The sequence below is a fragment of the Gobius niger genome (assembly GCF_951799975.1).
Source record: "Gobius niger genome assembly, contig: SCAFFOLD_133, whole genome shotgun sequence".
Taxonomy (NCBI): Eukaryota; Metazoa; Chordata; class Actinopteri; order Gobiiformes; family Gobiidae; genus Gobius; species Gobius niger.
This window is the reverse complement of record NW_027639233.1, coordinates 11,336-39,107: the sequence shown is the minus strand read 5'-3', so window position 1 is coordinate 39,107 and position 27,772 is coordinate 11,336. Positions and strand designations below refer to the sequence as shown.

General features: G+C 40.2%; 2 protein-coding genes across 2 annotated transcripts; both read left to right on the top strand.

Moving 5' to 3' along the window:
* Nucleotides 1-576: 576 nt before the first annotated feature.
* Nucleotides 577-27,772, top strand: LOC306982708 (uncharacterized protein; the record flags this gene model as incomplete). Its single annotated transcript, XM_079583175.1, has 9 exons — nucleotides 577-621; nucleotides 5,457-5,489; nucleotides 5,748-6,338; nucleotides 15,357-15,632; nucleotides 25,655-25,942; nucleotides 26,044-26,340; nucleotides 26,662-27,006; nucleotides 27,622-27,726; nucleotides 27,768-27,772. The coding sequence occupies exons 1-9, from the start codon at nucleotides 579-581 to the stop codon at nucleotides 27,770-27,772; spliced, it is 1,983 nt and encodes a 660-aa protein (XP_079439301.1). The 5' UTR covers nucleotides 577-578.
* On the top strand, nucleotides 22,291-25,287 carry LOC306982707 (collagen alpha-1(XII) chain-like). The gene is made up of 2 exons (XM_079583174.1): nucleotides 22,291-22,912; nucleotides 24,852-25,287. Exons 1-2 carry the CDS (start codon nucleotides 22,360-22,362, stop codon nucleotides 25,220-25,222), a joined length of 924 nt encoding a protein of 307 aa, XP_079439300.1. The 5' UTR covers nucleotides 22,291-22,359; the 3' UTR covers nucleotides 25,223-25,287.

Genomic DNA, 27,772 nt, shown 5'->3' with positions numbered 1-27,772 from the left:
TTTTTGTCAATTTTTTTATCAATTTTTAGTCATTTTTTGGTCATTTTTTTGTCTTTTTTTGGCAATTTCTTGTGACATTTTTGTGACATTTTTGCCACTTTTTCAACAATTTTCCGTCACTTTTTCATCAATTTTTCGTCACTTTTTTTGGTCAAATTTCCATAGTTTTTTCCATCTCAGTTTTGTTGCTATTTTCACAGCTTTTCTCCAGAAGCTTTTGGATTGGGGTAAAGCCAAACTGGAGAAAATGTGCTCGGTTCAGGTGGGAGTTAAGGGGTTAATAAAGCCTGAAAAAGTGGATTTTACATTTTAAGCCCCTTTAACATGAATAAAACTAAAGTGGAAACTTTAATAAGAAGCTTCTTAATGTGAGATAAACATGTGCAGTAAATGTTTGATGTTATCGATTTAAAAAACTTTCCGACAGGTTCAACTCGAGCGTCACAGGAAATAACAGCAGATAAGACTCTGACACGACGACAGAGTCAGTTTAGACCTGGTTCAGACCTGGTTCAGACCTGGTTTAGACCTGGTTCAGACCTGGTTCAGACCTGGTTCGGTTGGGCCTCGTCGTGGACATGGATCCTCCAGTTCTGCTGTTGCTCCTTCTCTTCTGTTCAGGTAAAACTCTGTTTCTAATTTATTCAAATGTCGTTAAAGGATGTGGTTTTTGTGCAACTTTTAAAACGGAATAAAAATGAAGTCGAACAATCTCAAAAACAGACGAGTTTTATGAGAATTAACTTAATTAACTTAATTTGCTAAAGGTAATTTGAGCAGAAAAACATTTATTTTTTATTTTTTGTGTGAAGTTTAAATAACGTAATTCAATCAACAAATAAAATGTGTGATTTCCCCAAATGTAACCTGTGGTTAAAGTGACTCCACTCTGAGAGGAAGCTGAATTATGGGGTTAAAGACAAAGCATGAGATTATTATAAAGACATGGTTTTAACGTGTTCAGGACGGCCGTCCCTGATCAGGGACTGACTCCACTTCCATTCACTTGCAAACAGTATTTAGGCAAATTATATTTCGACCAATACAGACGTGTGGCACAGATTTTTAAACAGGCACTTCTCCCCAAAACATCTATTCCAGTCATGGAACATCATCACTTAAATCAAAACATTAATTAAGGACAGAAAAAAAAAAAAAAAACATGAAATCGAGTATTAAAATTAAGCATTTCTTATCCATATTAAATTATTTATGGTCCAATCATAGGCTGACTGGATTTTTTTGGTCCAAAATACTCAAGTAAAATATAATTCAACAAAAATTTCAACAAAATACTCTTTTTGGAAAATGTGGCTCATTATTTTCACGGTCAGAAATTACCTCAAAATACTCCACAAATGAGAAAATCTTCTTGTAAACAAATTTTTTGGCAATTCCAGTTCTGTTCCCTTAATCCTCATGACTATTCTCTGCAAAATGAGCCATTTCCCAAAGAAATAACCTTATATTTGTGCTGGCAGTGCTCAGTGCAGGCCAGAAGCACATGTTAGACACATGTTAGCCACATGTTAGCCACATGTTAGCTACATGTTAGCCACATGTTAGCTACATGTTAGCCACATGTTAGCCACATGCTAGCCACACGTTAGCCACATGTTAGCCACATGTTAGCCACACGTTAGCCACATGTTCGCCACACGTTAGCCTCAGGTTAGCCACATGTTAGCCACATGTTAGCCACATGTTAGCCACATGCTAACGTCCATTGTCTCTGTCCAACAATCTGCCATAGTCCAGATCCACAGTGAATGAAGACGTGTAAAAGCTCTTTTCTGAGTAAACAAGGCGGCCATTTTGTTTTGGGGGAAGCTGTGACTGACGCACCTTTGTGCACTGAGATAAATATGGAAAAGAAATGACCCACTTCATTTTGCTTTGATTTAGTCCATGTTTGGGAGGTTTGTTGTTGCTGCTGCACTTTGTTTGACACATTTGTGAAAATATTTTTGCTTTTATAACATTTGTCACTTTGGAGAAGTTTGTGCACGATGCTAATGAGATATAGCACCAACAATTTGAAAGTTTACAAATCCATCATACTTGGACCTAGACTTCTGAAACTTTGCACACATGCTGAGCACCAGTAAGGTCACAACTGTCCTACATTTGGAGTGTGTGCTATGAAGTATATTTTCAGGAAATTATTTATTTATTATAAAGACATGGTTTTAACCTGTTCAGGACGGCCGTCCCTGATCAGGGACTGACTCCACTTCCATTCACTTGCAAACAGTATTCAGGCAAATTATATTTAGACCAATACAGACGTGTGGCACAGATTTTTAAACAGGCACTTCTCCACAAAACATCTATTCCAGTCATGGAACACCATCACTTAAATCACAACATTAATTAAGGACAGAAAAATAAAAAAATAAACATGAAAATCGAGTATTAAAATTAAGCATTTCTTATCCATAATAAATTATTAATGGTCCATTCATAGGTTGACTGGATTTTTTTGGTCCAAAATACTCAAGTAAAAAATATAATTCAACAAAAATTTCAACAAAATACTCTTTTTGGAAAATTCACGGTCAGAAATTACCTAAAAATATTCCACAAATGAGAAAATCTTCTTGTAAACAAACTTTTTGGCAATTCCAGTTCTGTTCCCTTAATCCTAATGACTATTCCCTTCAAAATGAGCCATTTCCCAAAGAAATAACCTTATATTTGTGCTGGCAGTGCTCAGTGCAGGCCAGAAGCACATGTTAGCTACATGTTAGCCACATGTTAGCTACATGTTAGCCACATGTTAGCCACATGCTAGCCACACGTTAGCCACATGTTAGCCACATGTTAGCCACACGTTAGCCACATGTTAGCCACACGTTAGCCTCAGGTTAGCCACATGTTAGCCACATGTTAGCCACATGCTAACGTCCATTGTCTCTGTCCAACAATCTGCCATAGTCCAGATCCACAGTGAATGAAGACGTGTAAAAGCTCTTTTCTGAGTAAACAAGGCGGCCATTTTGTTTTGGGGGAAGCTGTGACTGACGCACCTTTGTGCACTGAGATAAATATGGAAAAGAAATGACCCACTTCATTTTGCTTTGATTTAGTCCATGTTTGGGAGGTTTGTTGTTGCTGCTGCACTTTTGTTTGACACATTTGTGAAAATATTTTTGCTTTTATAACATTTGTCACTTTGGAGAGGTTTGTGCACGATGCTAATGAGATATAGCACCAACAATTTGAAAGTTTACAAATCCAACATACTTGGACCTAGACTTCTGAAACTTTGCACACATGCTGAGCACCAGTAAGGTCACAACTGTCCTACATTTGGAGTGTGTGCTATGAAGTATATTTTCAGGAAATTATTTATTTATTATAAAGACATGGTTTTAACGTGTTCAGGACGGCCGTCCCTGATCAGGGACTGACTCCACTTCCATTCACTTGCAAACAGTATTTAGGCAAATTATATTTCGACCAATACAGACGTGTGGCACAGATTTTTAAACAGGCACTTCTCCCCAAAAAATCTATTCCAGTCATGGAAAACCATCACTTAAATCAAAACATTAATTAAGGACAGAAAAATAAAAAAATAAACATGAAAATCGAGTATTAAAATTAAGCATTTCTTATCCATATTAAATTATTTATGGTCCAATCATAGGTTGACTGGATTTTTTTGGTCCAAAATACTCAAGTAAAAAATATAATTCAACAAAAATTTCAACAAAATACTCTTTTTGGAAAATTCACGGTCAGAAATTACCTAAAAATATTCCACAAATGAGAAAATCTTCTTGTAAACAAACTTTTTGGCAATTCCAGTTCTGTTCCCTTAATCCTAATGACTATTCTCTGCAAAATGAGCCATTTCCCAAAGAAATAACCTTATATTTGTGCTGGCAGTGCTCAGTGCAGGCCAGAAGCACATGTTAGCCACATGTTAGCCACACGTTAGCCACATGTTAGGCACATGTTAGCCACATGTTAGCCACATGTTAACCACATGTTAGCCACACGTTAGCCACATGTTAGCCACATGTTAGCCACACGATAGCCACACGTTAGCCACATGTTAGCCACATGTTAACCACATGTTAGCCACACGTTAGCCACATGTTAGCCACATGTTAGCCACACGTTAGCCACACGTTAGCCACATGTTAGCCACATGTTAGCCACACGTTAGCCACACGTTAGCCACACATTAGCCAAATGTTAGCCACACGTTAGCCACACGTTAGCCAAATGTTAGCCACACGTTAGCCACACGTTAGCCACACGTTAGCCACACGTTAGCCACATGCTAACGTCCATTGTCTCTGTCCAACAATCTGCCATAGTCCAGATCCACAGTGAATGAAGACGTGTAAAAGCTCTTTTCTGAGTAAACAAGGCGGCCATTTTGTTTTGGGGGAAGCTGTGACTGACGCACCTTTGTGCACTGAGATAAATATGGAAAAGAAATGACCCACTTCATTTTGCTTTGATTTAGTCCATTTTTGGGAGGTTTGTTGTTGCTGCTGCACTTTGTTTGACACATTTGTGAAAATATTTTTGCTTTTATAACATTTGTCACTTTGGAGAGGTTTGTGCCCGATGCTAATGAGATATAGCACCAACAATTTGAAAGTTTACAAATTCAACATACTTGGACCTAGACTTCTGAAACTTTGCACACATGCTGAGCACCAGTAAGGTCACAACTGTACTACATTTGGAGTGTTTGCTATGAAGTATATTTTCAGGAAAGACATTTCAGTTTATGTGTAATTTTCGATATATAAAAAGCTATATTTGTATTAATTTTATAACTAAAGAACCTTTTTACATGTTTTTGTCACAATGTCCTTCTAAATGTACAAAGAAGCTTCTTGTCCTGATTCCAATGATGGTTCACATGAGCAATTTGGACAAAGTATGTTGTTTTAACGGTAATTTTAATATGGAGAGGGGACTGTTTAATTTAGCCAGGCGAGAGTACATCAAAATAGGTGGTCCTTCACAGGTTAAAGAGTCCTTCAGAGATATGAGTTCTTTCACAAACACAATAAAAGCAGCTTTAGGTGGTGTTCACTTAATAATCACAACATTATTTAACTGTAATAGTTTTTTCTTTTTCCCTTTTCAGTGAAAGTCAAAGACATTATTTCTAAAGAAAGAAAAAACAAAATCACATTCATTTTCACCAATATTAAATGTGGAGTGTAAAAAGTCTTTACAGGGATCAATATTCATAGTCGTGTAACTTTTTTTTTTTAACATAACTGTTTATTTCAATTTGATTTCAATTAATCAACTAATTAAACCCAGCCCTAATATATATTTATATATTAGGCCGATACGTCCTGTTTCACACTTGTTTTCTCTCATTTCCTCTCACAGGAAGTCCTCTCTGCAGATGCCTCTTCAGCGTGGGCACATCACACACTGACACTCTTAAATAAAGCTGTGTTTGTGTTTTTCAGAGACCTGGGCTCAGAACAGCGGCGCTCACACAGGTAAATCCACAGGGTCCGGTTTAACTCTGGGTTTGTCCTGGTTTGGTCTGACCTGAGGAACAGAGCTCACATCAAAGCCATCAGAGCACACTTTACATTCCAGCTCTTTTAGCTTCAACACTTTACAGTCACTTCACAGACTGAGCTCCATCCAGGACACAAACATTACACTATATGGACTTCCTGCACCCTATTTGAAAGCTCAGAACCTCGAGGATTGAATATAACAGAATGGTAACGGCTCTTGTGTCTCTGCAGAGTGCTCTCTCAGTGAGGAGGAGCTCAGAGCCGACCTGATGCTGCTTCTCGACGGATTCAACCACATCGGTCCAGACGACTTCTCCAGAGTCAGAGACTTCCTGAAGACCCTGCTCCCCATGGTCGGTCCGGTCGGTCCTGATTTGGTGCGGGTCAGTTTGGTGAAGTGCGGCCGGGATCCTGAGGTCGAGTTTTACCTGAACACGTTTCATGATCTGTCCTCGATGGTGGACGCCGTGTCACGGGTGTCTCAGAGTCCCCCACTCCCTGGAGGATCCTCTGACCGCGCTGTGGACTTCATCGAGAAGAATATTACCCAAAAGGATCGAGGATACAGAGCGGAAACCCCTGACATCTTAGTCCTCGTCACTGACAGGAACTCATCAGGAGTTAACACAGATGTGCTGGATAGTTTGCGGTTTATTAATCTGAAAGTGTTTGTGGTCAGAGTTAAAGTCACTGATGAGTTAAAGGTCATTAAGATCAATGACGATGTCGCAGAGGTCTTCACTGTAGAAGATTATAACAGCATTTCCAACATCTCTGAAGAACTGACTCGGTCCATGTGTCGTTGGCTCAAAGTGAAGCTGAGTAAGTTATAAACTCAACACCATTAATGAAAATCTAAACATGAAAGTAGAAAAGTGTCACAAACAGCACAGTGTGCTACTAAATAATTGGGGGAAAATCTCAATGACTTTGACATTTGTTTAGATTAGTTTTTACATTTCTGTATCTGTTCTTTGACTTAAAGCCACACTGCAAAACATCTCACCCAAAAAATAAGATCAAACACACAATAAATGTATTGCAGATATTTTTATTTGTGAAAAATACCTAAAAAGATGAAGACTGTGAGCGGCTCAGCTCCTCAGACCTGACTTTAACTTCACAAAAACTTTACTTTAACTTTACCATAACTTTACTATAACTTTACTGTAACTTTACTATAACTTTACTATAACTTTTGTAGGGTATGAGGGTTTATTAATCAATTAATTTGTATATTAATTAATTAATAGGTTGTAGATTAGCCTTAAAATTTAACGGGGCACCAGTTCTAAAAGCGAACAAAATAAAGTAAGAATAGGAGGCTAAACTACAGATTTATCTGAAGGAAATGAGGTCTTGGACGTACACATGGACCCTTATTCTGGAATAATAAACATAGACATTACCAAAGCAAACTGTGGTTTATGGAGGTTTAATGATCAAAATCAATTAACAGACGGCATTAAATATTAAAGTGCAAACAGAATAACCTAGAAGGCTAACAGGATGAATAATCAGATAAAATGTTCTAAAATTGTATCTGAGAGTCAGTAAGGTGGTTAGAGGTTATGTGAGTCTTATTGAGCTAGGTCTATGAGCTTACGACCGTGAGAGAAAGGCTTTCCACTCCAACTGTGGTCCGGCGTTCCAACGTCCGACGGCCTGTGGTGGTGGTTTCTCTCGGATGGCTATCTCAGCTGATGCAGGCGCGGCCCTGTCTGCAGCTCCTCTGGCCTTGGGCGCCAAGCAAGACTCAAAATCGCTGAAAGCTCAGCGATCAAAAATGTTGTTGTCTTGTAGGAAAAATGCAAATGTTCTTAAAAGAAGTAACAGATAGTTACAAATCACGTCAAACGACGGGCTCAAACTTAAAGTTCTTGTGGTCCATCTGAGACAAAGGAGAGGTCAGAGTTCAGCGGGGGATGTCATCCTGCCGTCTCTCCTTCTCCAACCCTCTCAGAAGCGCGTTTTTTAAAGAAGAGCAAGGGTAAGGGAAGTTTCTGGCTATTTCTCCTTCCTTTATACCAAGGGGGCGGCCCCTTTTTCTCCGTGGATTCGACCAATCGGTTAGTCCGTAACCCGATATTATTAGGGCCCAAGTGGGAAGGGAGGAAGCCGTATCTTGGCGAGAAATTCATGAAATACATTCCTATTGCGATAAACACATTAACAACTTCACAAACTTTCTAAATGCATTCCAACATTTCGAACAGTATGTATGTACATTGCATCTCTTTGACCTGGGGAATAATTCATCATTAGAACAGATCGGTTGAGTTCATTCTCACTGTCCATGAATTAAAGAATTGGCTTATTACTCAAATCGGATGTTTGAGCTTCAGTCTTTAGTCCAATTCGAAGGTCAATAAAGAGTTCTCGTCTGGTTGTGAAGTCTAAAGGAAAGATCGTCACAGTCTTTTTCTTGTCCCGAACTGTGTTCAATCTGGTAGGCCATTCACAAGAGTGAAGACGCGTCTTGAAGTGGGGGTTTTGGTTATCTCTGGAATGCGGTAACCACGGTGAAGAGGGCAATAGGTCACCCACATGCTACAGTCCCCCCTTCGTGGCAGGCTCCACCCTACGGCGGAGGTTGGCACGCCATTGCCGTGATGTGATGGGATGGCCGTTGACTGAAGACGATGCCCGATGTCCATTGACACAGAGTTGGCTCAGGAGTTTGCTAACCGTGTGGCAATATTAGGCTAAATGTGTGTAGCAATAGGCTAGTCTATTTACAGACTAGGTTTAGCCTTACGTGTTTGTTGCTGTGGCTACAATGTTTGCTAGAGGCTATATGTGTTGCATTGTGTGCAACTATGCACGACTTAAGTCCTAAGGGTTCAGGTTTGACACCTAAATTTGGAAAAAGCGGTAGAAGCGCTAAATTTACTGAGGCGGTCCATTGAAAAACAAAGTCTCTAGAGTTGCTGATATCTAAGGCTGCGAGTTCACCAACATTTTCTTTACAACAAAAGATTTTGCACAATGGATTGAAGAGTCTTAAGCAATACTTGAGCATTGACAACTGACTGCTGATTGAATTGTATTCTGTTGTCCAGAGTTTAACTGCAATCAAACTGAAAACAAAGCCTCAATGGTTATGACAGCATGCATAGAGGATAGCAGAGGTTAGTAAAAAGTTTAAAGTAGCTCCCCCCTTTGGTTAGAGAAGGAATTGCTATTGAAAAACTTTAGTGATTGCTATTGACACTGAATAGACTGGCTAGTGTCTATTTACAAACAGGAGCTGTGTTTCCTGTTTATTTACAAGTGTGCATCTGGAGCACCAAGTTCATCTGTCCAGTGGACTAGATGTTTTGTTTCAGAGCTTTGAGGCAGTTGCGATAACTTACCTTGTTCCCTGATAACTTACCATGCCATACTGGTTTGGTAATGGCAGGTGTTAAGTGTCTCTGCTTTTGGAGATCGTTCTGTTTGTCTCCAAACATTTGGTTTGTGGGCTTTACCCATTTCTTCAGACCTGATGTCTGACATTGGCTGCAGGTTGACCTGTTAATCGTGCCTTTATCATATGCATTTGTGCATGCATGTGGGCAGCAGGATTCCTTTTGCCTTATTTCTCGCATTGTCTGAGTGCCTTTGTGGGCCGACAGAGAGGATTTATGTGCTTGAGCCAGCGCTACCCCCCTGTGGTTCGGGTGCACCATGAGCATAAGAGAAGTGAGTGTGTCCGGGCCAGGCTGGATCCGTTGGCGGGACCAAAGGCCGAAAACATGAGGTAAGGATCGTTCACAAGCAGTGTCTGTGTTAGGGACGACATTGGAGAAGGCATCAGACCGAGGTGAGGCAAGGTCTGATAAGTGTGAGCAGGGAAGCTCAGAAAGGGTGGAGGAGGGGGTTGAGGTGGCCAATGAGGCAGCGTGAGGGGCCACAATAGAAGATAGGGTGGGAAGGGTGGGAAAAGAACCTGGCTGGGTGAGTTGGGGTTCTAGGCTAGCCTTTAAAGCGTTGTCATCAACGACTGCCTGCTTGGATAAGATCTTCAATGAACTTTGAAGTTCATTGTTTTGTCTGGGGTCACAAGGGTGACCTTGAGTCTTCTCTGGGTGCATTTGTGGACAGTTCAGCTCAGGTAGAACTGTGTCCTTGTACAAGAAGTTGGTTTGGGGTCTCCAGAGGCTGTTCTGAGACTGAGTTGGGTCAGAACCTGACTTCTTGTGTTTGTAGTCCTTATGTTTTGGGACAGGTGTATGTGTTAGAGTGGCACACTGAAAGATCTCACCATAGTTTCCTGGATGTGAGAAAGGCCAAGGTTTCAGCACCTGTGCATAGAGTATTGATTCTTTGAAATCAATAAGAGGCTCAAATCGATTGAGGAGATCCTTTCCGATAAGGAGAGGCATCATATCAAGTGGAGACACAAAGAATGGATGGACCACTGTCATCGGTCCAATTGTCAAGCGAATGTACGCCATTTCTGTGAATGCAGTTTGAATGTCTGCATATGGCTGGATTTCAAGGAAGCAAGAGTGAAGATTTATTTTTCTTCTTTTATGTTGTAGTGCTTCCTGAATTTCACTAAAAAGAGAGGTTGACATTATGCTGACGTCAGCACCTGTGTCAAGCATTGCTTCCTCTTGGAGAGCATTCTCAATAGTGGTTGGCATGTAAAATTTTTCAGCCAAACCTTTTTCAGTGAGATTACACAGAAAACGTTTGAAAGGTTGTTTAATTGACATTTTATCACAGCTCTGATGGATTAAAGAGGCTAATGAGGATAGCTCAGCTTTACCATCATTGTCTGGAGTCTGTTCAATAAAAGTGTCATTTTCATCACTGAAGTGAGTCAGATCAGCTGAGCTGTCAAGTTCACTGACTTGGTTTTGACAGCCATGATTCTGATTTCTTTCAGGTTCTCCTGACGAGAAGAATTGAGAATTTTTGTGTATTCGGAGATGCTTTGTGCTATCCCGATTTTCTCTGTTCTTACTGTGATGAGTGTAATGACCCCCCTGTTGGAGATGCTGCTTTGTTTGGCACTGTTTGCCATAGGCGGGGTTTTGCCTACACTCAAGTTCAGGGCTGGAGAGCAGCGTTTGCTTATGCTTCTCATTTGTCTGTTGACATTGAGCCGGTTTTACTTCACTTCTGCGTTTCTTTTCTGGAGAAGAACGCATGTTTGAACTGCTTGACTTGCAGTTTTGTGTTCTTATCTGTTGTGAGTTCTTTAACTCGAGATTAAGAACTGGGGAAGGTTCTGGATGTTTTATCATCGATTGTTTGTGTTTCATGAAAGCACGCATCGCTAGTTCACGAAGCTGGTAGCTCGTTTGAGTGGCGGGATCTGCGGTGATGCCAAGGTGGTACTTTGTTGTGGGATGAAGATTTATAACAAAAAGTGTTTTAAAGTGGAGATCTTCCTCCATCTCAAGTTCATTTGAACTAAAGTAGGCATCGCGCAGTCTGCAGTAATAAGCCTGTGGAGACTCTTGTCGAGTCTGCTTCACATTTAAGGCTGCAGTTAGGCCACTAGTCAGGCAGTTTGAGAACTCTTTTGTGAGAGCTTGGCAAAGGCGACCATAGTCTGCCTTTGTGTGACGCGCCTGTCTATCGATGAAACTTCCCACATTTCTACTTGAAGTAAACCTGATTAGGTAAATTCTATCTTCTGTCGTAGAGTCTGGAAATCTACGCAGGTAAAAGTCAATGTCATTTAAGTAGGTGCTTGTGTCGTTATCACCATCAGACTTGGGATCAAAGCGAATGACATGTTGTGCAATTCTGTCAAGATCTTTGATTGGAACACGATATCCACGCTCAAACTCACCAGTGGAGATCTTGACGGGATCGTTTGTTTCCTGTGAAGCATAACATTGATAAGGTGGCTCAGAGATGAGCCTGTCCAACCGCTGCAGGCGCGGTGGCTTGGGGTTCAATGTTAAAGCAGGTGGAGGAGAAAAGTCCCTGAAGAACTTATTTGTTTTCTCCTGAAGTGTTCCCGGGGGATACACTTGAGATCTTACTCCTTTTTCAGGAGGATCTTCTTGCTCTCTTTTAAAGCTCTTTTCTTCCTCACTGATCGTGCGCTGTAGCGTCGTGTGATCTATTTTAATCTGAGCTGCTGTAAGCTGGCTCTGAATGTGAGTTAGTTTTGTTTTGTCCTTTTCTTGGTTTTCTTGGAGAATCAAAATTTCCGATTTTAAATCTCTTACCTCTAGGGTGGCTTTATTGAGAAGGCACTCAGACCTGTTAAGGTTTTGAGTCGTCCTGTCTAGCTCAGCATGGGCTGTCACTAGCTCCTCTTCTCGTTCCGAGAGGGTTCTGCTAGTTTTGTCAAGTTCTGAATCTGCAAATTTCAGTTCTTGCTCTTGCTCGAAGAGTTTTTGTCCTACCTCTTGATGTTGGTTTTCTAGATGTTTAGTTTCCTTGTCACTCATAAGCTTTGCATTCTCTTCTTGGAGAGAGGCATTTTGTGATGCAAGTTCATCATTTTGTCTCCTTGTGTCTGTCAATGCTTCTTGTGTTTGTTTAAGTTGTAAATGCATTGCAACTGCCATTTTAGCTAACAATGTCAGATTCTCCTCTTGTTTTCCTGTAAGTGATGTTATACTTACTAAAGATGTAATTATGGATTCAAGTTCAGAGGGATCTGTTCCCTGCATTTTGTCTACACAGTCAAGGACGTCTCCCTGGCCTGGTCTGTAGACAGCGGCTGTAGACAGGTTCTTTAAGTTTCCAGGAGGCATGTTGCTTTATCAAAGGTCTGACAACTTTAAAGTCTGACTTGACCTTCTGTGGGTCACAATGAAACAAACCAGTTTTAATTGTGCTTAACTAAAACCAGGGTTGATAGATGGAATGAAGCAAGACATGAAAGGGGAATGAGACAAAAATGAATGAGAAGAAAGGACATGGACATGGAGAGTGATTATTGAATTAAAATCAAATTAATTAATTAAATTCAATATCAAAATTTGACTTAACTGATTGGTGACTGTCCAGCAGTCAGTCAGTTAAAATTGATTTCAAGAGGTGGATGAAAATTCACTAAGTTTTACTTAGAGAGGGTAAATTTGAATTGAGCCCTTTAGCTTAAAAATTGTAAAATTTTATGCGTTACAATTTGAGATTGCAATTTAAATTGCAAGGCTGAGCATTGGTCTAGATAAAGGCAAATAAGAGCTTGTAGTGTGGCCACAAAACAAGTCATTAAGTTAGACCCAATCAGAAAAGACCAGTTAAAGCCGAAGACAAGTGTTAGTCTTGAGAAGGAAGAACAGTACAGTAACTGTTAAAGATGGAAAAGGACAATGTTTTGGCTTTATTTTCAATAAAACAACAGTAAACTAAGGTACAACTGAATGTGTTTATAGTTTAAGTTTTATTGTCTAAGTTACTCAAGTAAAGCTTACTTACTTGGAAGAGAGCGTTGTGATCAAAGCTCACTTAAAATCACTTCTGCCTCTGTCTCCTCCTTCACGGTAGGGGGCAGAGATAGTGGCACAGCCTTCGGTAGGCGGGCTCTAAGGAAGTGATGTCATTAAGACCGGCCCACTCTGGGGGGATGATTGACTCATTCTGGCGCCAAGGGCCAGGGGTGAATCATCTCCTTGACCAGAGCTGTAAGGAGGGGGGTCTTAGGGGTGTTATCTGAGCTCCTGCAGGAGGGGAGAACAGTTTTAACACCAATGCAGTGTAAAGTTACAATTTCTGGAAAACTCGCAGACAAATTATATTACTTACTGCAACATACAGGTAATTTTTAATACTGGAAAATTTGCAGCTATTAAAATTTGGTTACCTTAAGGCCTTTGAGAATTGTGCTTTTGATAGCACAAAGAGAACATGCATGTTTGAAAGTCACATTTAAAATAATGTGCTGCGACCTGTAAACGGTAGCATTGAGAGAGAGTTGCGCAGAGAGTTTTGTTTTCAATGGACACCTTTAAAATGCATTTTTCATTCTTTTTCAACAACTTTTTGATAAGATTGAACCTCAAAGTTTGCTTTGGAATGATCAGTGATCATTAATAACAGATAGAGTTTATGACGGCTCACACGGGGGCGCCAAATAGATGTAGGGTATGAGGGTTTATTAATCAATTAATTTGTATATTAATTAATTAATAGGTTGTAGATTAGCCTTAAAATTTAACGGGGCACCAGTTCTAAAAGCGAACAAAATAAAGTAAGAATAGGAGGCTAAACTACAGATTTATCTGAAGGAAATGAGGTCTTGGACGTACACATGGACCCTTATTCTGGAATAATAAACATAGACATTACCAAAGCAAACTGTGGTTTATGGAGGTTTAATGATCAAAATCAATTAACAGACGGCATTAAATATTAAAGTGCAAACAGAATAACCTAGAAGGCTAACAGGATGAATAATCAGATAAAATGTTCTAAAATTGTATCTGAGAGTCAGTAAGGTGGTTAGAGGTTATGTGAGTCTTATTGAGCTAGGTCTATGAGCTTACGACCGTGAGAGAAAGGCTTTCCACTCCAACTGTGGTCCGGCGTTCCAACGTCCGACGGCCTGTGGTGGTGGTTTCTCTCGGATGGCTATCTCAGCTGATGCAGGCGCGGCCCTGTCTGCAGCTCCTCTGGCCTTGGGCGCCAAGCAAGACTCAAAATCGCTGAAAGCTCAGCGATCAAAAATGTTGTTGTCTTGTAGGAAAAATGCAAATGTTCTTAAAAGAAGTAACAGATAGTTACAAATCACGTCAAACGACGGGCTCAAACTTAAAGTTCTTGTGGTCCATCTGAGACAAAGGAGAGGTCAGAGTTCAGCGGGGGATGTCATCCTGCCGTCTCTCCTTCTCCAACCCTCTCAGAAGCGCGTTTTTTAAAGAAGAGCAAGGGTAAGGGAAGTTTCTGGCTATTTCTCCTTCCTTTATACCAAGGGGGCGGCCCCTTTTTCTCCGTGGATTCGACCAATCGGTTAGTCCGTAACCCGATATTATTAGGGCCCAAGTGGGAAGGGAGGAAGCCGTATCTTGGCGAGAAATTCATGAAATACATTCCTATTGCGATAAACACATTAACAACTTCACAAACTTTCTAAATGCATTCCAACATTTCGAACAGTATGTATGTACATTGCATCTCTTTGACCTGGGGAATAATTCATCATTAGAACAGATCGGTTGAGTTCATTCTCACTGTCCATGAATTAAAGAATTGGCTTATTACTCAAATCGGATGTTTGAGCTTCAGTCTTTAGTCCAATTCGAAGGTCAATAAAGAGTTCTCGTCTGGTTGTGAAGTCTAAAGGAAAGATCGTATGTCTTTTTCTTGTCCCGAACTGTGTTCAATCTGGTAGGCCATTCACAAGAGTGAAGACGCGTCTTGAAGTGGGGGTTTTGGTTATCTCTGGAATGCGGTAACCACGGTGAAGAGGGCAATAGGTCACCCACATGCTACACTTTACTGTAACTTTACTATAACTTTACCATAACTTTACTATAACTTTACTATAACTTTACTTTAACTTTACTTTAACTTCACTATAACTTTACTATAACTTTACTTTAACTTTACTGTAACTTTACTATAACTTTACTTTAACTTTACTATAACTTTACTATAACTTTACCATAACTTTACTTTAACTTTACTATAACTTTACTATAACTTTACTGTGAGCGGGACGTCTCCAGCTCGTCTCCATGGAGATGTGACTAAAAGCAGGAATATGAGATTTAAACAGGTCCTCTTTGATCACCCACTGAACAAGCAGCAGTTTCTGTGTTTTTGTTTAATGTTACACAGTGTGCCTTTAAGTAAACTCTGCAGTACTTCCTCCACTGAGTAGAAGTAATGTTACTTCAAACTGAGTTTGTTTTTGCTGATCATAAAGTCTGTGTCCAGGTCGACCACAGCCTGAGTCTCTGAGTTTCACAGACGTCCAGCCCAGGAGACTGCGAGCCTCGTGGGAGTGTAACAGCCGCCAGGTCCAGACATTTGTTCTGTTTGTGCATCTGGTTCATCCTGAGTCTAAAGTTCAGGGCATCTCTGTCCTGGGACATGAACGCAGCGCAGAGATCCTTCACCTCCTCCCAAACAAATCCTACAGGATCATTGTCTATGCATATTACAGCACTGGATTCAGTAACCCAGACACTGGAGTTGTGACCACACCACAAGGTACAGTCCCAACACTCCTCCCTCTCCCCAGACACTTCCTCTTCCCTTTGAGCTTAATGCTGTGTTCAAGGTCACTGGGAGTTCAGGAGCTCTGACCTGAGACCGGAAATAATTTGTACTTTTTTGGCATTGTCCTTATGGGTTACCGTAGCGCGGTGTGAGCCTGCCGCCCCTGCCGCCCCCTCCCCTGTCGCCCCCTCCCCTGCGTAACACGTGCTGCGTCCAAAACAAGTAAATTGGTGAGAGCTCTTAGGCCAAACCGGATGTGCGTCAGCGTCGGCCATTATAAGAAGTGTCTGAATTGGTCTGTCCGTTAGGAAGGAGTCAGGAAAAGAAGCCTCAATGCTAACTATCTTAGCCACTTTAGCATTGGGACCAGAGCCGTTCTTTTCCTATAGGCAAACTATGCAAGTTGTGTAGGGCCCCCACAGCCGCGAGGGCCCCCTCAGTCAAACTACGGTGTTGTTTCACTGATTATTTAACGCCTTGTTTTATTTGTCTTAAAGACGAGTTGAATCCACACGGTTCTCATGCGTGCAGTTACTTACAGTAACTCTGGTTCTCTGAATGTGCACAGGCTAAAACGAGTCGGGCTAAACTCAGGCTAATTCTCAGAGGTCAGACAGAAATAACCAGGGCAGGTTTCAGTTAGTTTTAAATCAGAGGTTCCCAAACTGTGGGCCAGGGACCAGAGGTGACAGAATGTGACATTTACCATTGTATAAAGTTGGGAAATAGACACGCTGTAGTCCTACATCCCAGTCTGACAGTGGCTTAGTGGTTAGTGGTTCTCACACAGAGGGGGCGGGGCCTGAATTGAGGTCATGATGTTCCCCTTCTGCCCTGCACTCCTGCAGTGGAACCGTTTCTGACCGTAAACGGGTTCGCTCTTCGTCGAATAATCATGAGATACGTACTGTAGGGCCCCATGTGGATTTTTGCTTAGGGCCCCAGAAGGGCCAGCACCGGCTCTGATAGCGACCTCTGGTGCTAACTAACCAGTGATTAGGAGCTATGTCCCATAAGCCACTGCGCCCCCACCCCCCTCGCCCCACCCTCGAGTGATTCATGCCCCACTGTTGACTGACAGGAGCACATTTAATAATAAAAGTAATGAAAAAAAAGATTCTGCACAAACTTTATAAAAGTGATAAATCCATGTTGTCGTCCCCACAGCTCAGTCACATGTCAGTGTTAAAGAGGAAACTCAGGAAACGGATTCAATGAAGACAGTTTGTGCTTTTTTTTTCATTTATTAGAAACTTAAGCCACATGGATCATTTGCTGCTTCATGAAACAGCTGTGGAGATAAAATAACACTAAAGGGAAATGTGAAGGATCATTTGGATTAAATGTCTTTATTTGGACACTATGTTGTTGTTGGACACTAGGACTGCCACGGTATGAACATTTGACCTCACGGTTATTGTGACCAAAATTATCACGGTTTTTGGTCTTACCGCGGTATTTTATTTAATGTGTGTTAATATGTTCAGAAAGCATTGATGGTCCTGCACAAACTGAAATAGTTTCAAAAACGTTGCTTATTATATTTTAAAAATACAGACAAAGGCTTATCAAAAGTGGAACTTCACATCAACGTAAAGGAACTATAACGATGTGTTGTTGATGTTTCGAGGGTATTACATGAACTATTTATAGCGGCAGAAACGAAGAACAATATTATTGAGCATTATTAAATGTATAAAACTGCGGCGAGAGTGAATCTATTGCAATCTGCCACCGGGAGCCCCGTAACGCATTGTGCCTTTGTGCGGAGGTATCCGGACACGGCTTATGCTGGCGGTGGCGCCGCAGCCGCACTATGGAGCGACTCGTTACATTCTCCCTCAACCCAAAGTCCCACATCAGCATTTCAGCTAAAACGCTAATGTTAGCTTACTGCTATAGAGCTGTGGGAGACGGTCACGCTAACGTTAGCTTACTGCTATAGAGCTGTGGGAGACGGTCAAGCTAACGTTAGCTTCCTGCTATAGAGCTGTGGGAGACGGTCACGCTAACGTTAGCTTCCTGCTATAGAGCTGTGGGAGACGGTCAAGCTAACGTTAGCTTCCTGCTATAGAGCTGTGGGAGACGGTCACGCTAACGTTAGCTTCCTGCTATAGAGCTGTGGGAGACGGTCACGCTAACGTTAGCCTACTGCTATAGAACTGTGGGAGACGGTCAAGCTAACGTTAGCTTCCTGCTATAGAGCTGTGGGAGACGGTCACGCTAACGTTAGCTTTGTTTTAACATGATGTGATCACTGGTCTCATTCCTGTCTCTCTGTACATAGTCTGTACATAGTCTGTATATAGTCTGTACATAGCCTGTATATAGTCTGTATATAGCCTGTATATAGCCTGTATATAGTCTGTATATAGTCTGTATATAGTCTGTACATAGCCTGTATATAGTCTGTATATAGCCTGTATATAGCCTGTATATAGTCTGTATATAGTCTGTATATAGTCTGTACATAGCCTGTATATAGTCTGTATATAGTCTGTATATAGTCTGTATATAGTCTGTATATAGTCTGTATATAGTCTGTATATAGTCTGTACATAGCCTGTATATAGTCTGTATATAGCCTGTATATAGCCTGTATATAGTCTGTATATAGCCTGTATATAGTCTGTATATAGTCTGTATATAGCCTGTATATAGCCTGTATATAGTCTGTATATAGCCTGTATATAGTCTGTATATAGTCTGTATATAGCCTGTGTATAGCCTGTATATAGCCTGTATATAGCCTGTATATAGCCTGTATATAGCCTGTATATAGTCTGTATATAGCCTGTATATAGTCTGTATATAGTCTGTATATAGCCTGTATATAGCCTGTATATAGTCTGTATATAGTCTGTATATAGCCTGTATATAGTCTGTATATAGTCTGTATATAGTCTGTATATAGCCTGTATATAGTCTGTATATAGCCTGTACATAGTCTGTATATAGTCTGTATATAGTCTGTATATAGTCTGTATATAGCCTGTATATAGTCTGTATATAGCCTGTATATAGCCTGTATATAGCCTGTATATAGCCTGTATATAGCCTGTATATAGCCTGTATATAGCCTGTATATAGTCTGTATATAGTCTGTATATAGCCTGTATATAGCCTGTATATAGCCTGTATATAGTCTGTATATAGCCTGTATATAGTCTGTATATAGCCTGTATATAGTCTGTATATAGTCTGTATATAGTCTGTATATAGCCTGTACATAGTCTGTATATAGTCTGTATATAGCCTGTATATAGCCTGTATATAGTCTGTATATAGCCTGTATATAGCCTGTATATAGTCTGTATATAGTCTGTATATAGTCTGTATATAGTCTGTATATAGTCTGTACATAGCCTGTATATAGTCTGTATATAGTCTGTATATAGTCTGTATATAGTCTGTATATAGTCTGTATATAGTCTGTATATAGTCTGTACATAGCCTGTATATAGTCTGTATATAGCCTGTATATAGCCTGTATATAGTCTGTATATAGCCTGTATATAGTCTGTATATAGTCTGTATATAGCCTGTATATAGCCTGTATATAGTCTGTATATAGTCTGTATATAGCCTGTGTATAGCCTGTATATAGCCTGTATATAGTCTGTATATAGCCTGTGTATAGCCTGTATATAGTCTGTATATAGTCTGTATATAGCCTGTATATAGTCTGTATATAGTCTGTATATAGCCTGTGTATAGCCTGTATATAGCCTGTATATAGTCTGTATATAGCCTGTATATAGTCTGTATATAGTCTGTATATAGCCTGTGTATAGTCTGTATATAGTCTGTATATAGCCTGTGTATAGCCTGTATATAGCCTGTATATAGCCTGTATATAGCCTGTATATAGCCTGTATATAGTCTGTATATAGTCTGTATATAGCCTGTATATAGCCTGTATATAGCCTGTATATAGTCTGTATATAGCCTGTATATAGTCTGTATATAGCCTGTATATAGTCTGTATATAGTCTGTATATAGTCTGTATATAGCCTGTACATAGTCTGTATATAGTCTGTATATAGCCTGTATATAGTCTGTATATAGCCTGTATATAGCCTGTATATAGTCTGTATATAGCCTGTATATAGCCTGTATATAGTCTGTATATAGCCTGTATATAGTCTGTATATAGTCTGTATATAGTCTGTATATAGTCTGTATATAGCCTGTATATAGCCTGTATATAGTCTGTATATAGCCTGTATATAGTCTGTATATAGTCTGTATATAGCCTGTGTATAGCCTGTATATAGCCTGTATATAGCCTGTATATAGCCTGTATATAGCCTGTATATAGTCTGTATATAGTCTGTATATAGCCTGTATATAGCCTGTATATAGCCTGTATATAGTCTGTATATAGCCTGTATATAGTCTGTATATAGCCTGTATATAGTCTGTATATAGTCTGTATATAGTCTGTATATAGCCTGTACATAGTCTGTATATAGTCTGTATATAGCCTGTATATAGCCTGTATATAGTCTGTATATAGCCTGTATATAGCCTGTATATAGCCTGTATATAGTCTGTATATAGTCTGTATATAGTCTGTATATAGTCTGTATATAGTTTGTATATAGCCTGTATATAGTCTGTATATAGCCTGTATATAGCCTGTATATAGCCTGTATATAGTCTGTATATAGTCTGTATATAGTCTGTATATAGCCTGTATATAGCCTGTATATAGCCTGTATATAGCCTGTACATAGCCTGTATATAGTCTGTATATAGTCTGTACATAGTCTGTATATAGTCTGTATATAGCCTGTATATAGCCTGTACATAGTCTGTATATAGTCTGTATATAGTCTGTATATAGTCTGTACATAGTCTGTATATAGTCTGTATATAGTCTGTACATAGCCTGTATATAGTCTGTATATAGCCTGTATATAGCCTGTATATAGTCTGTATATAGTCTGTATATAGTCTGTACATAGCCTGTATATAGTCTGTATATAGTCTGTATATAGTCTGTATATAGTCTGTATATAGTCTGTATATAGTCTGTATATAGTCTGTACATAGCCTGTATATAGTCTGTATATAGCCTGTATATAGCCTGTATATAGTCTGTATATAGCCTGTATATAGTCTGTATATAGTCTGTATATAGCCTGTATATAGCCTGTATATAGTCTGTATATAGCCTGTATATAGTCTGTATATAGTCTGTATATAGCCTGTGTATAGCCTGTATATAGCCTGTATATAGCCTGTATATAGCCTGTATATAGCCTGTATATAGTCTGTATATAGCCTGTATATAGTCTGTATATAGTCTGTATATAGCCTGTATATAGCCTGTATATAGTCTGTATATAGTCTGTATATAGCCTGTATATAGTCTGTATATAGTCTGTATATAGTCTGTATATAGCCTGTACATAGTCTGTATATAGTCTGTATATAGCCTGTATATAGCCTGTATATAGCCTGTATATAGCCTGTATATAGCCTGTATATAGCCTGTATATAGTCTGTATATAGTCTGTATATAGCCTGTACATAGTCTGTATATAGTCTGTATATAGCCTGTATATAGCCTGTATATAGCCTGTATATAGCCTGTATATAGCCTGTATATAGCCTGTATATAGCCTGTATATAGCCTGTATATAGTCTGTATATAGTCTGTATATAGCCTGTATATAGCCTGTATATAGCCTGTATATAGTCTGTATATAGCCTGTATATAGTCTGTATATAGCCTGTATATAGTCTGTATATAGTCTGTATATAGTCTGTATATAGCCTGTACATAGTCTGTATATAGCCTGTATATAGCCTGTATATAGTCTGTATATAGTCTGTATATAGCCTGTATATAGTCTGTATATAGTCTGTATATAGCCTGTATATAGCCTGTATATAGTCTGTATATAGTCTGTATATAGTCTGTATATAGTCTGTACATAGTCTGTATATAGCCTGTATATAGTCTGTATATAGTCTGTATATAGTCTGTATATAGTCTGTATATAGTCTGTATATAGTCTGTACATAGTCTGTATATAGTCTGTATATAGTCTGTACATAGCCTGTATATAGTCTGTATATAGTCTGTATATAGCCTGTATATAGTCTGTATATAGTCTGTATATAGTCTGTATATAGTCTGTATATAGTCTGTATATAGTCTGTACATAGCCTGTACATAGTCTGTATATAGTCTGTATATAGGCTGTACATAGTCTGTACATAGTCTGTATATAGCCTGTATATAGTCTGTATATAGTCTGTACATGCACAATGTTCATTAATATGTATTGTCCCTCCTTTTCAAATAAATAAATAAAACATACATATTTTCATTAGCATATAATGTAATGTTTTATTGTAGCCTGTGTTTGCCATTTTACCAGAGTGCCATTATTTGTTCGTAGTTTGATGAATTTTATTTCAGCCGTTTGTTTTTTAAGAATTATGTCGGCTAATGTTCCTATTTCTGACGGTGTGACTCGGGTGGGGGGTCACGAACCCCTTTACCTGTTATAATGGGGGTCGGGGCTCCAAAAGGTAGAGAACCACTGAACTAGAGCATGATCCTGAGTAGATATTGTTATATGTTGTAGTACTGCATAATTCACGTATAGTCTTATATGGAACACAGCTCCTCTTGGTGGTAACGGCTCTTGTGTCTCTGCAGAGTGCTCTCTCAGTGAGGAGGAGCTCAGAGCCGACCTGATGCTGCTTCTCGACGGATTCAACCACATCGGTCCAGACGACTTCTCCAGAGTCAGAGACTTCCTGAAGACCCTGCTCCCCATGGTCGGTCCGGTCGGTCCTGATTTGGTGCGGGTCAGTTTGGTGAAGTACGGCCGGGATCCTGAGGTCGAGTTTGACCTGAACACGTTTCATAATCTGTCCTCGATGGTGGACGCCGTGTCACGGGTGTCTCAGAGTCCCCCGCTCCCTGGAGGATCCTCTGACCGCGCTGTGAAGTTCATCAGGGAAAATATTACCCAAAAGGATCGAGGAGACAGAGCGGAAACCCCAAACATCTTAATCCTCGTCACTGACAGGAACTCATCCGGGGTTAACACAGATTTGCTGAATAGTTTGCGGTTTGTTGATACGAAAGTGTTTGTGGTCGGAGTTAAAGTCTCTGATGAGTTACAGGTCATTAAGAGAGATGACGATGACGCAGAGGTCTTCACTGTAGAAGATTATAACAGCATTTCCAACATCTCTGAAGAACTGACTCGGTCCATGTGTCGCTGGCTCAAAGAGATGCAGAGTAAGTTATAAACTCAACACCATTAATGAAAAACATGAAAGTAGAAAAGTGTCACAAACAGCACAGTGAGAGTCTGGGGTCGTCAGAGAAACATGATGGAAAAACAACTGGTTTCTGTTGTTTTTTGACTCCCCTGGAGAAGCACTTTGAGGCTCAAACTGTTTGGGGCTATGTCTGTCCATTTATAAAAATGCCATAAAAATAAAGGCATTTTAACTTCACCAGAGACTGTTTCTGAACTACTTTCCCTGCTCCAAAGAGAACCTCTGGTTTTTAATGTTGACAATTGTAATCAACAGTAGGATAAAACTTAACTCACAAAAACATATAGGTATATATTTGTGTTCTGACACTGATATAGAATACTCAGAAAGGATTGTACTTTGTTTATTAAATGTAAATGTAAAAGTAATGTATAACTGTAGCATCAATTGCATGAATTGCAAATGTAATGTATATGAACAAGGGGTCGGCACTTATAAGCTTTTGCTTCAGTCGACTCCCTTTGAGCTTCCATTAACTGTATGATTGTGAAACTCTGGAGGAAGAGAAAATGTTAATTGCTCAAATAAACGACACAAACAAACAAACAAACAAACAAAAATCACACTCCGTGGATGTCCAGGAAGTGCTTCTCCCTTTCACTTTTTGGTTTCTGAACACAAATATATACATTAATGTCTTAATCTCCACCTGAACTGAGCACATTTTCTCCAGTTTGGCATTACCCAAATCTAAAAACTTCTTCAAAAGAGCATCAAAATAGCAACAATAACGAGAAGAAAACGAGTGTAAAAATGTAACAAACAGTGACAAAAATAAACAACAAACAGGCCACAAAAGAGCAACGAAAAAGTTAAAAAATAGATAAATAAAAGGCATGTGTTAAAAAACTTTACAAAAAACTTTACAAAAAAGTGGCAGCACAGCCAAAGATTCCTTAAGACCAGTTTTGTAGGTCTATACTCTATAGGCTGTAAGCTCCAGTTGAGAAGCTTTTAGATTTGGGTAAAACTGGAGAAAATGCACCTGGTTAAGGCGGGTTTTAAGAGATTTAATTGTTGAGGAAAAACCTCAATGACTTTGACATTTGTTTAGATTAGTTTTGCTACATTAGTGACTAGAGACAATGGCAGTGGTTCAATTCCTCTTTAAAGTTAAACGACAGTTTCCTGAACGACTAAAATGCTTTTGTAAATTCTTCGTCTCTGTATCTGTGACATAAAGTCACCAACTTTTCACTCAACAAATAGGATCAAATAAACACATTTATTTTAATACAGATGTTTTATTGTTGAAAAAAAACTAAAAAGATGAACAAACAAACGTGTGTTTGCTGTGAGCGGCTCAGCTCCTCAGACCTGACTGTAACTTCACTATAACTTTACTATAACTTTACTATAACTTTACTGTAACTTTACTGTAACTTCACTATAACTTCACTATAACTTCACTGTAACTTTACTATAACTTTACTATAACTTCACTATAACTTTACTATAACTTTACTATAACTTCACTATAACTTCACTGTAACTTTACTATAACTTTACTATAACTTTACTATAACTTCACTATAACTTCACTGTAACTTTACTATAACTTCACTATAACTTTACTATAACTTTACTATAACTTCACTATAACTTTACTTTAACTTTACTTTAACTTCACTATAACTTTACTTTAACTTTACTTTAACTTTACTGTGAGCGGGACGTCTCCAGCTCGTCTCCATGGAGATGTGACTAAAAGCAGGAATATGAGATTTAAACAGGTCCTCTTTGATCACCCACTGAACAAGCAGCAGTTTCTGTGTTTTTGTTTTAATGTTTCACAGTGTGCCTTTAAGTAAACTCTGCAGTACTTCCTCCACTGAGTAGAAGTAATGTTACTTCAAACTGAGTTTGTTTTTGCTGATCATAAAGTCTGTGTCCAGGTCGAGCACAGCCTGAGTCTCTGAGGTTCACAGACGTCCAGCCCAGGAGACTGCGAGCCTCGTGGGAGTGTAACAGCCGCCGGGTCCAGAGATTTTTTCTGTCTGTGCATCTGGTTCATCCTGAGTCTAAAGTTCAGAGGATCCTTGTCCTGGGACATGAACGCAGCACAGAGATCCTTCACCTCCTCCCAAACACCTCCTACAGGATCTATGTTTCTGCAGAGTACAGCACTGGATTCAGTAACACAGACACTGGAGTTGTGACGACACCACAAGGTACAGTCCCAACACTCCTCCCTCTCCCCAGACACTTCCTCTTCCCTTTGAGCTTAATGCTGTGTTCAAGGTCACTGGGAGTTCAGGAGCTCTGACCTGAGAGTGTTTCAGTCACATTCATTTGTAAAAACATGACTAATGCTACATCAATAAGTCAAAGAAAGTTCTCCTCATAACAGGACTCAAAAAAAGTTTTTTTAAAGGCATCTACAAAAAGAAAATCTACAAATCATTTCTTACAATTCAATCAATATTTATTTTTCTAAGACTGAAGAGTTTAGTGTTTCTGTGACTGAAGTGTTTAGTGTTTAGTGTTTCTGTGACTGAAGTGTTTAGTGTTTAGTGTTTCTGTGACTGAAGTGTTTAGTGTTTCTGTGACTGAAGTGTTTAGTGTTTCTGTGACTGAAGTGTTTAGTGTTTAGTGTTTCTGTGACTGAAGTGTTTAGTGTTTCTGTGACTGAAGTGTTTAGTGTTTCTGTGACTGAAGTGTTTAGTGTTTCTGTGACTGAAGTGTTTAGTGTTTTCAGACGGGGTGCGCCTCAGTGCGGGTCCCGGACGCTGCTCTGGTTCTGTGGAGCTGCTGATGGACGGGTCTTGGAGCAGTGTGTGTGGGAGGGACTTTGGTCTGACTGAAGCTGCAGTGGTCTGTGCGGAGCTGGACTGTGGCGCTGTGTCTGAGCTCCACCAGGGGGCGCTGTTCACTGAGGGTCCAGCTGTGGGCAGGTCCTTCCACTGTGACGGAGCAGAGACTTCACTGAAGGAGTGTGAGAGCTCAGAGACTCGCTGCTCAGCGGCTGCTCACCTCACCTGCTCAGGTAACTCTCTGTTTGTCTGAGGCCCCGCCTCCACTGCAGAGAAACTCATCAACCTTTATGTTTTACACTTTCTGTTTGTAAACTGTCCATGTTTGATCCAGATGAAGTGCTGAGGTTATATCATGGATTCAGCTGTGCTGGTGACATGGAGCTGAGACACAATGACGAGTGGAGACCAGTGATGACCAGTGAGGACCCGGACTTGGACTTCGGCTCAGTGCTGTGTGAGCAGATGGGCTGTGGATCTGCTCTTAAAGTGGAGTATCTGAGGTTTTACTCTGGGCCGTTCTGGAGGCTGCAGCCTGAGTGTGTGAAGCAGAGGTCTGGCCTCACAAACTGCCTGGACCTGGACTCACACATGAACGAGACCAAAGGAGGTCTGGGTCTGCTCTGTTCAGGTCAGTGACACCGACAGTGAGTTAAACATGTCACTGTTGTATCAGTCGTGTCTCGAGCGAGAACGTGTTTACAGACACTCAAGACATTTACTCTTTCTTTGGAACTTCTCTCACCTGTAACTAACAATTATTACTTCACCTGTTGATTCTGCTGAAAATGACGCTGTTTCTCTGACCTTTGTGGGATTTTTAGACATAGTATATTTTAGTTTATTCATTATTATAGAGAATTAACAGGAAAAGATTTTGCAGATTAACAATAGGCCTTTTATCCTCCTTTACACCACAGGAGGACGTGACCCCTGTTCTCTCTCTCCACAGAGTTTTATCCTGTTGTCCGAGTGTCTGTCTCCTCTGAGGGGGCGTCCGTCTCCTCTGAGGGGGCGTCCGTCTCCTCTGAGGGGGCGTCCCGGGTGCAGAGGGTCCTTGTGATGTTGGGGACAAACTTCAGTGTCTCCTGCTCTTTAGACAAACCCTTTGTACCAGGACAGTTCCACCTTCTGTCTCCAACTGGAACCTACACCCTGTCATCCGTCAATCACTCCGCCCACTTCCTGATCCAGGACTTCAGCCCCGCCCACATCGGGAACTACACCTGTGTTTTCTGTGGCACTGTCCTCATTAAGAGATGCTTTAAGAGCACAACTCTCTACGTCACTCCTGGAGGTACAGTTTGGGTTCAGATAAATCCCAGTTTTATGTTTTCATACTTTGATTATGGAGCCGTTTGTTTCTAAAATTACACACATTTCACTTCAACTGGAAAAAAAGTCAGTGATACAAACACAACTCTCTGAAATACGAGCTTGGTCAATGCTGAGGGAGGGTCTGGAAGTCGGGACAAACATCTGTCAAACATCTGTGTAAATTTGCCAGAACTGTAGAAATATTTGCGGGACAATAACAGTTTCTCGTATTGGCTGATGCTGTTCGGCCTCACCGTCTCTGTCGTGCAGTCGTCACCGGTTCATCATAAATAAATAGTCTAATGAAAACTTCCACAGCAGCGTCTCCTCTCTCTGAGGAGGCTCTGCGCCGCTAAGAACATCATCATTCCAGAGAAACAGTGACCTCTGCAGAACAAACATGTCGCCTTTAGAGCAGAGTTAAACATCATTGCTAACGCCACATTGAAATGTTGACTCTGTTAAAGGTTCTGTTTGAAAATCCCTCATGTCTGACATGAAAAGCACATGACACAAACCGACCAATGACGTCTCAGGAAAAGCACAGCCCACGTGAACGCAGCAGAATGTTTGATGTGATGTGATTATATCTTAGGAGCGTCGACCCTGACCCTGGTCCTCATCTCCATCTGTGTGGTCGTCATCATCATCATCATCGTCTCAGCGACCGTCCTCACGATCTACTGCAGGAGACGTAAAGGTCAGTGTCCAACGTCCTCATGTCCAGACACGTGTGAAGAGGCTGA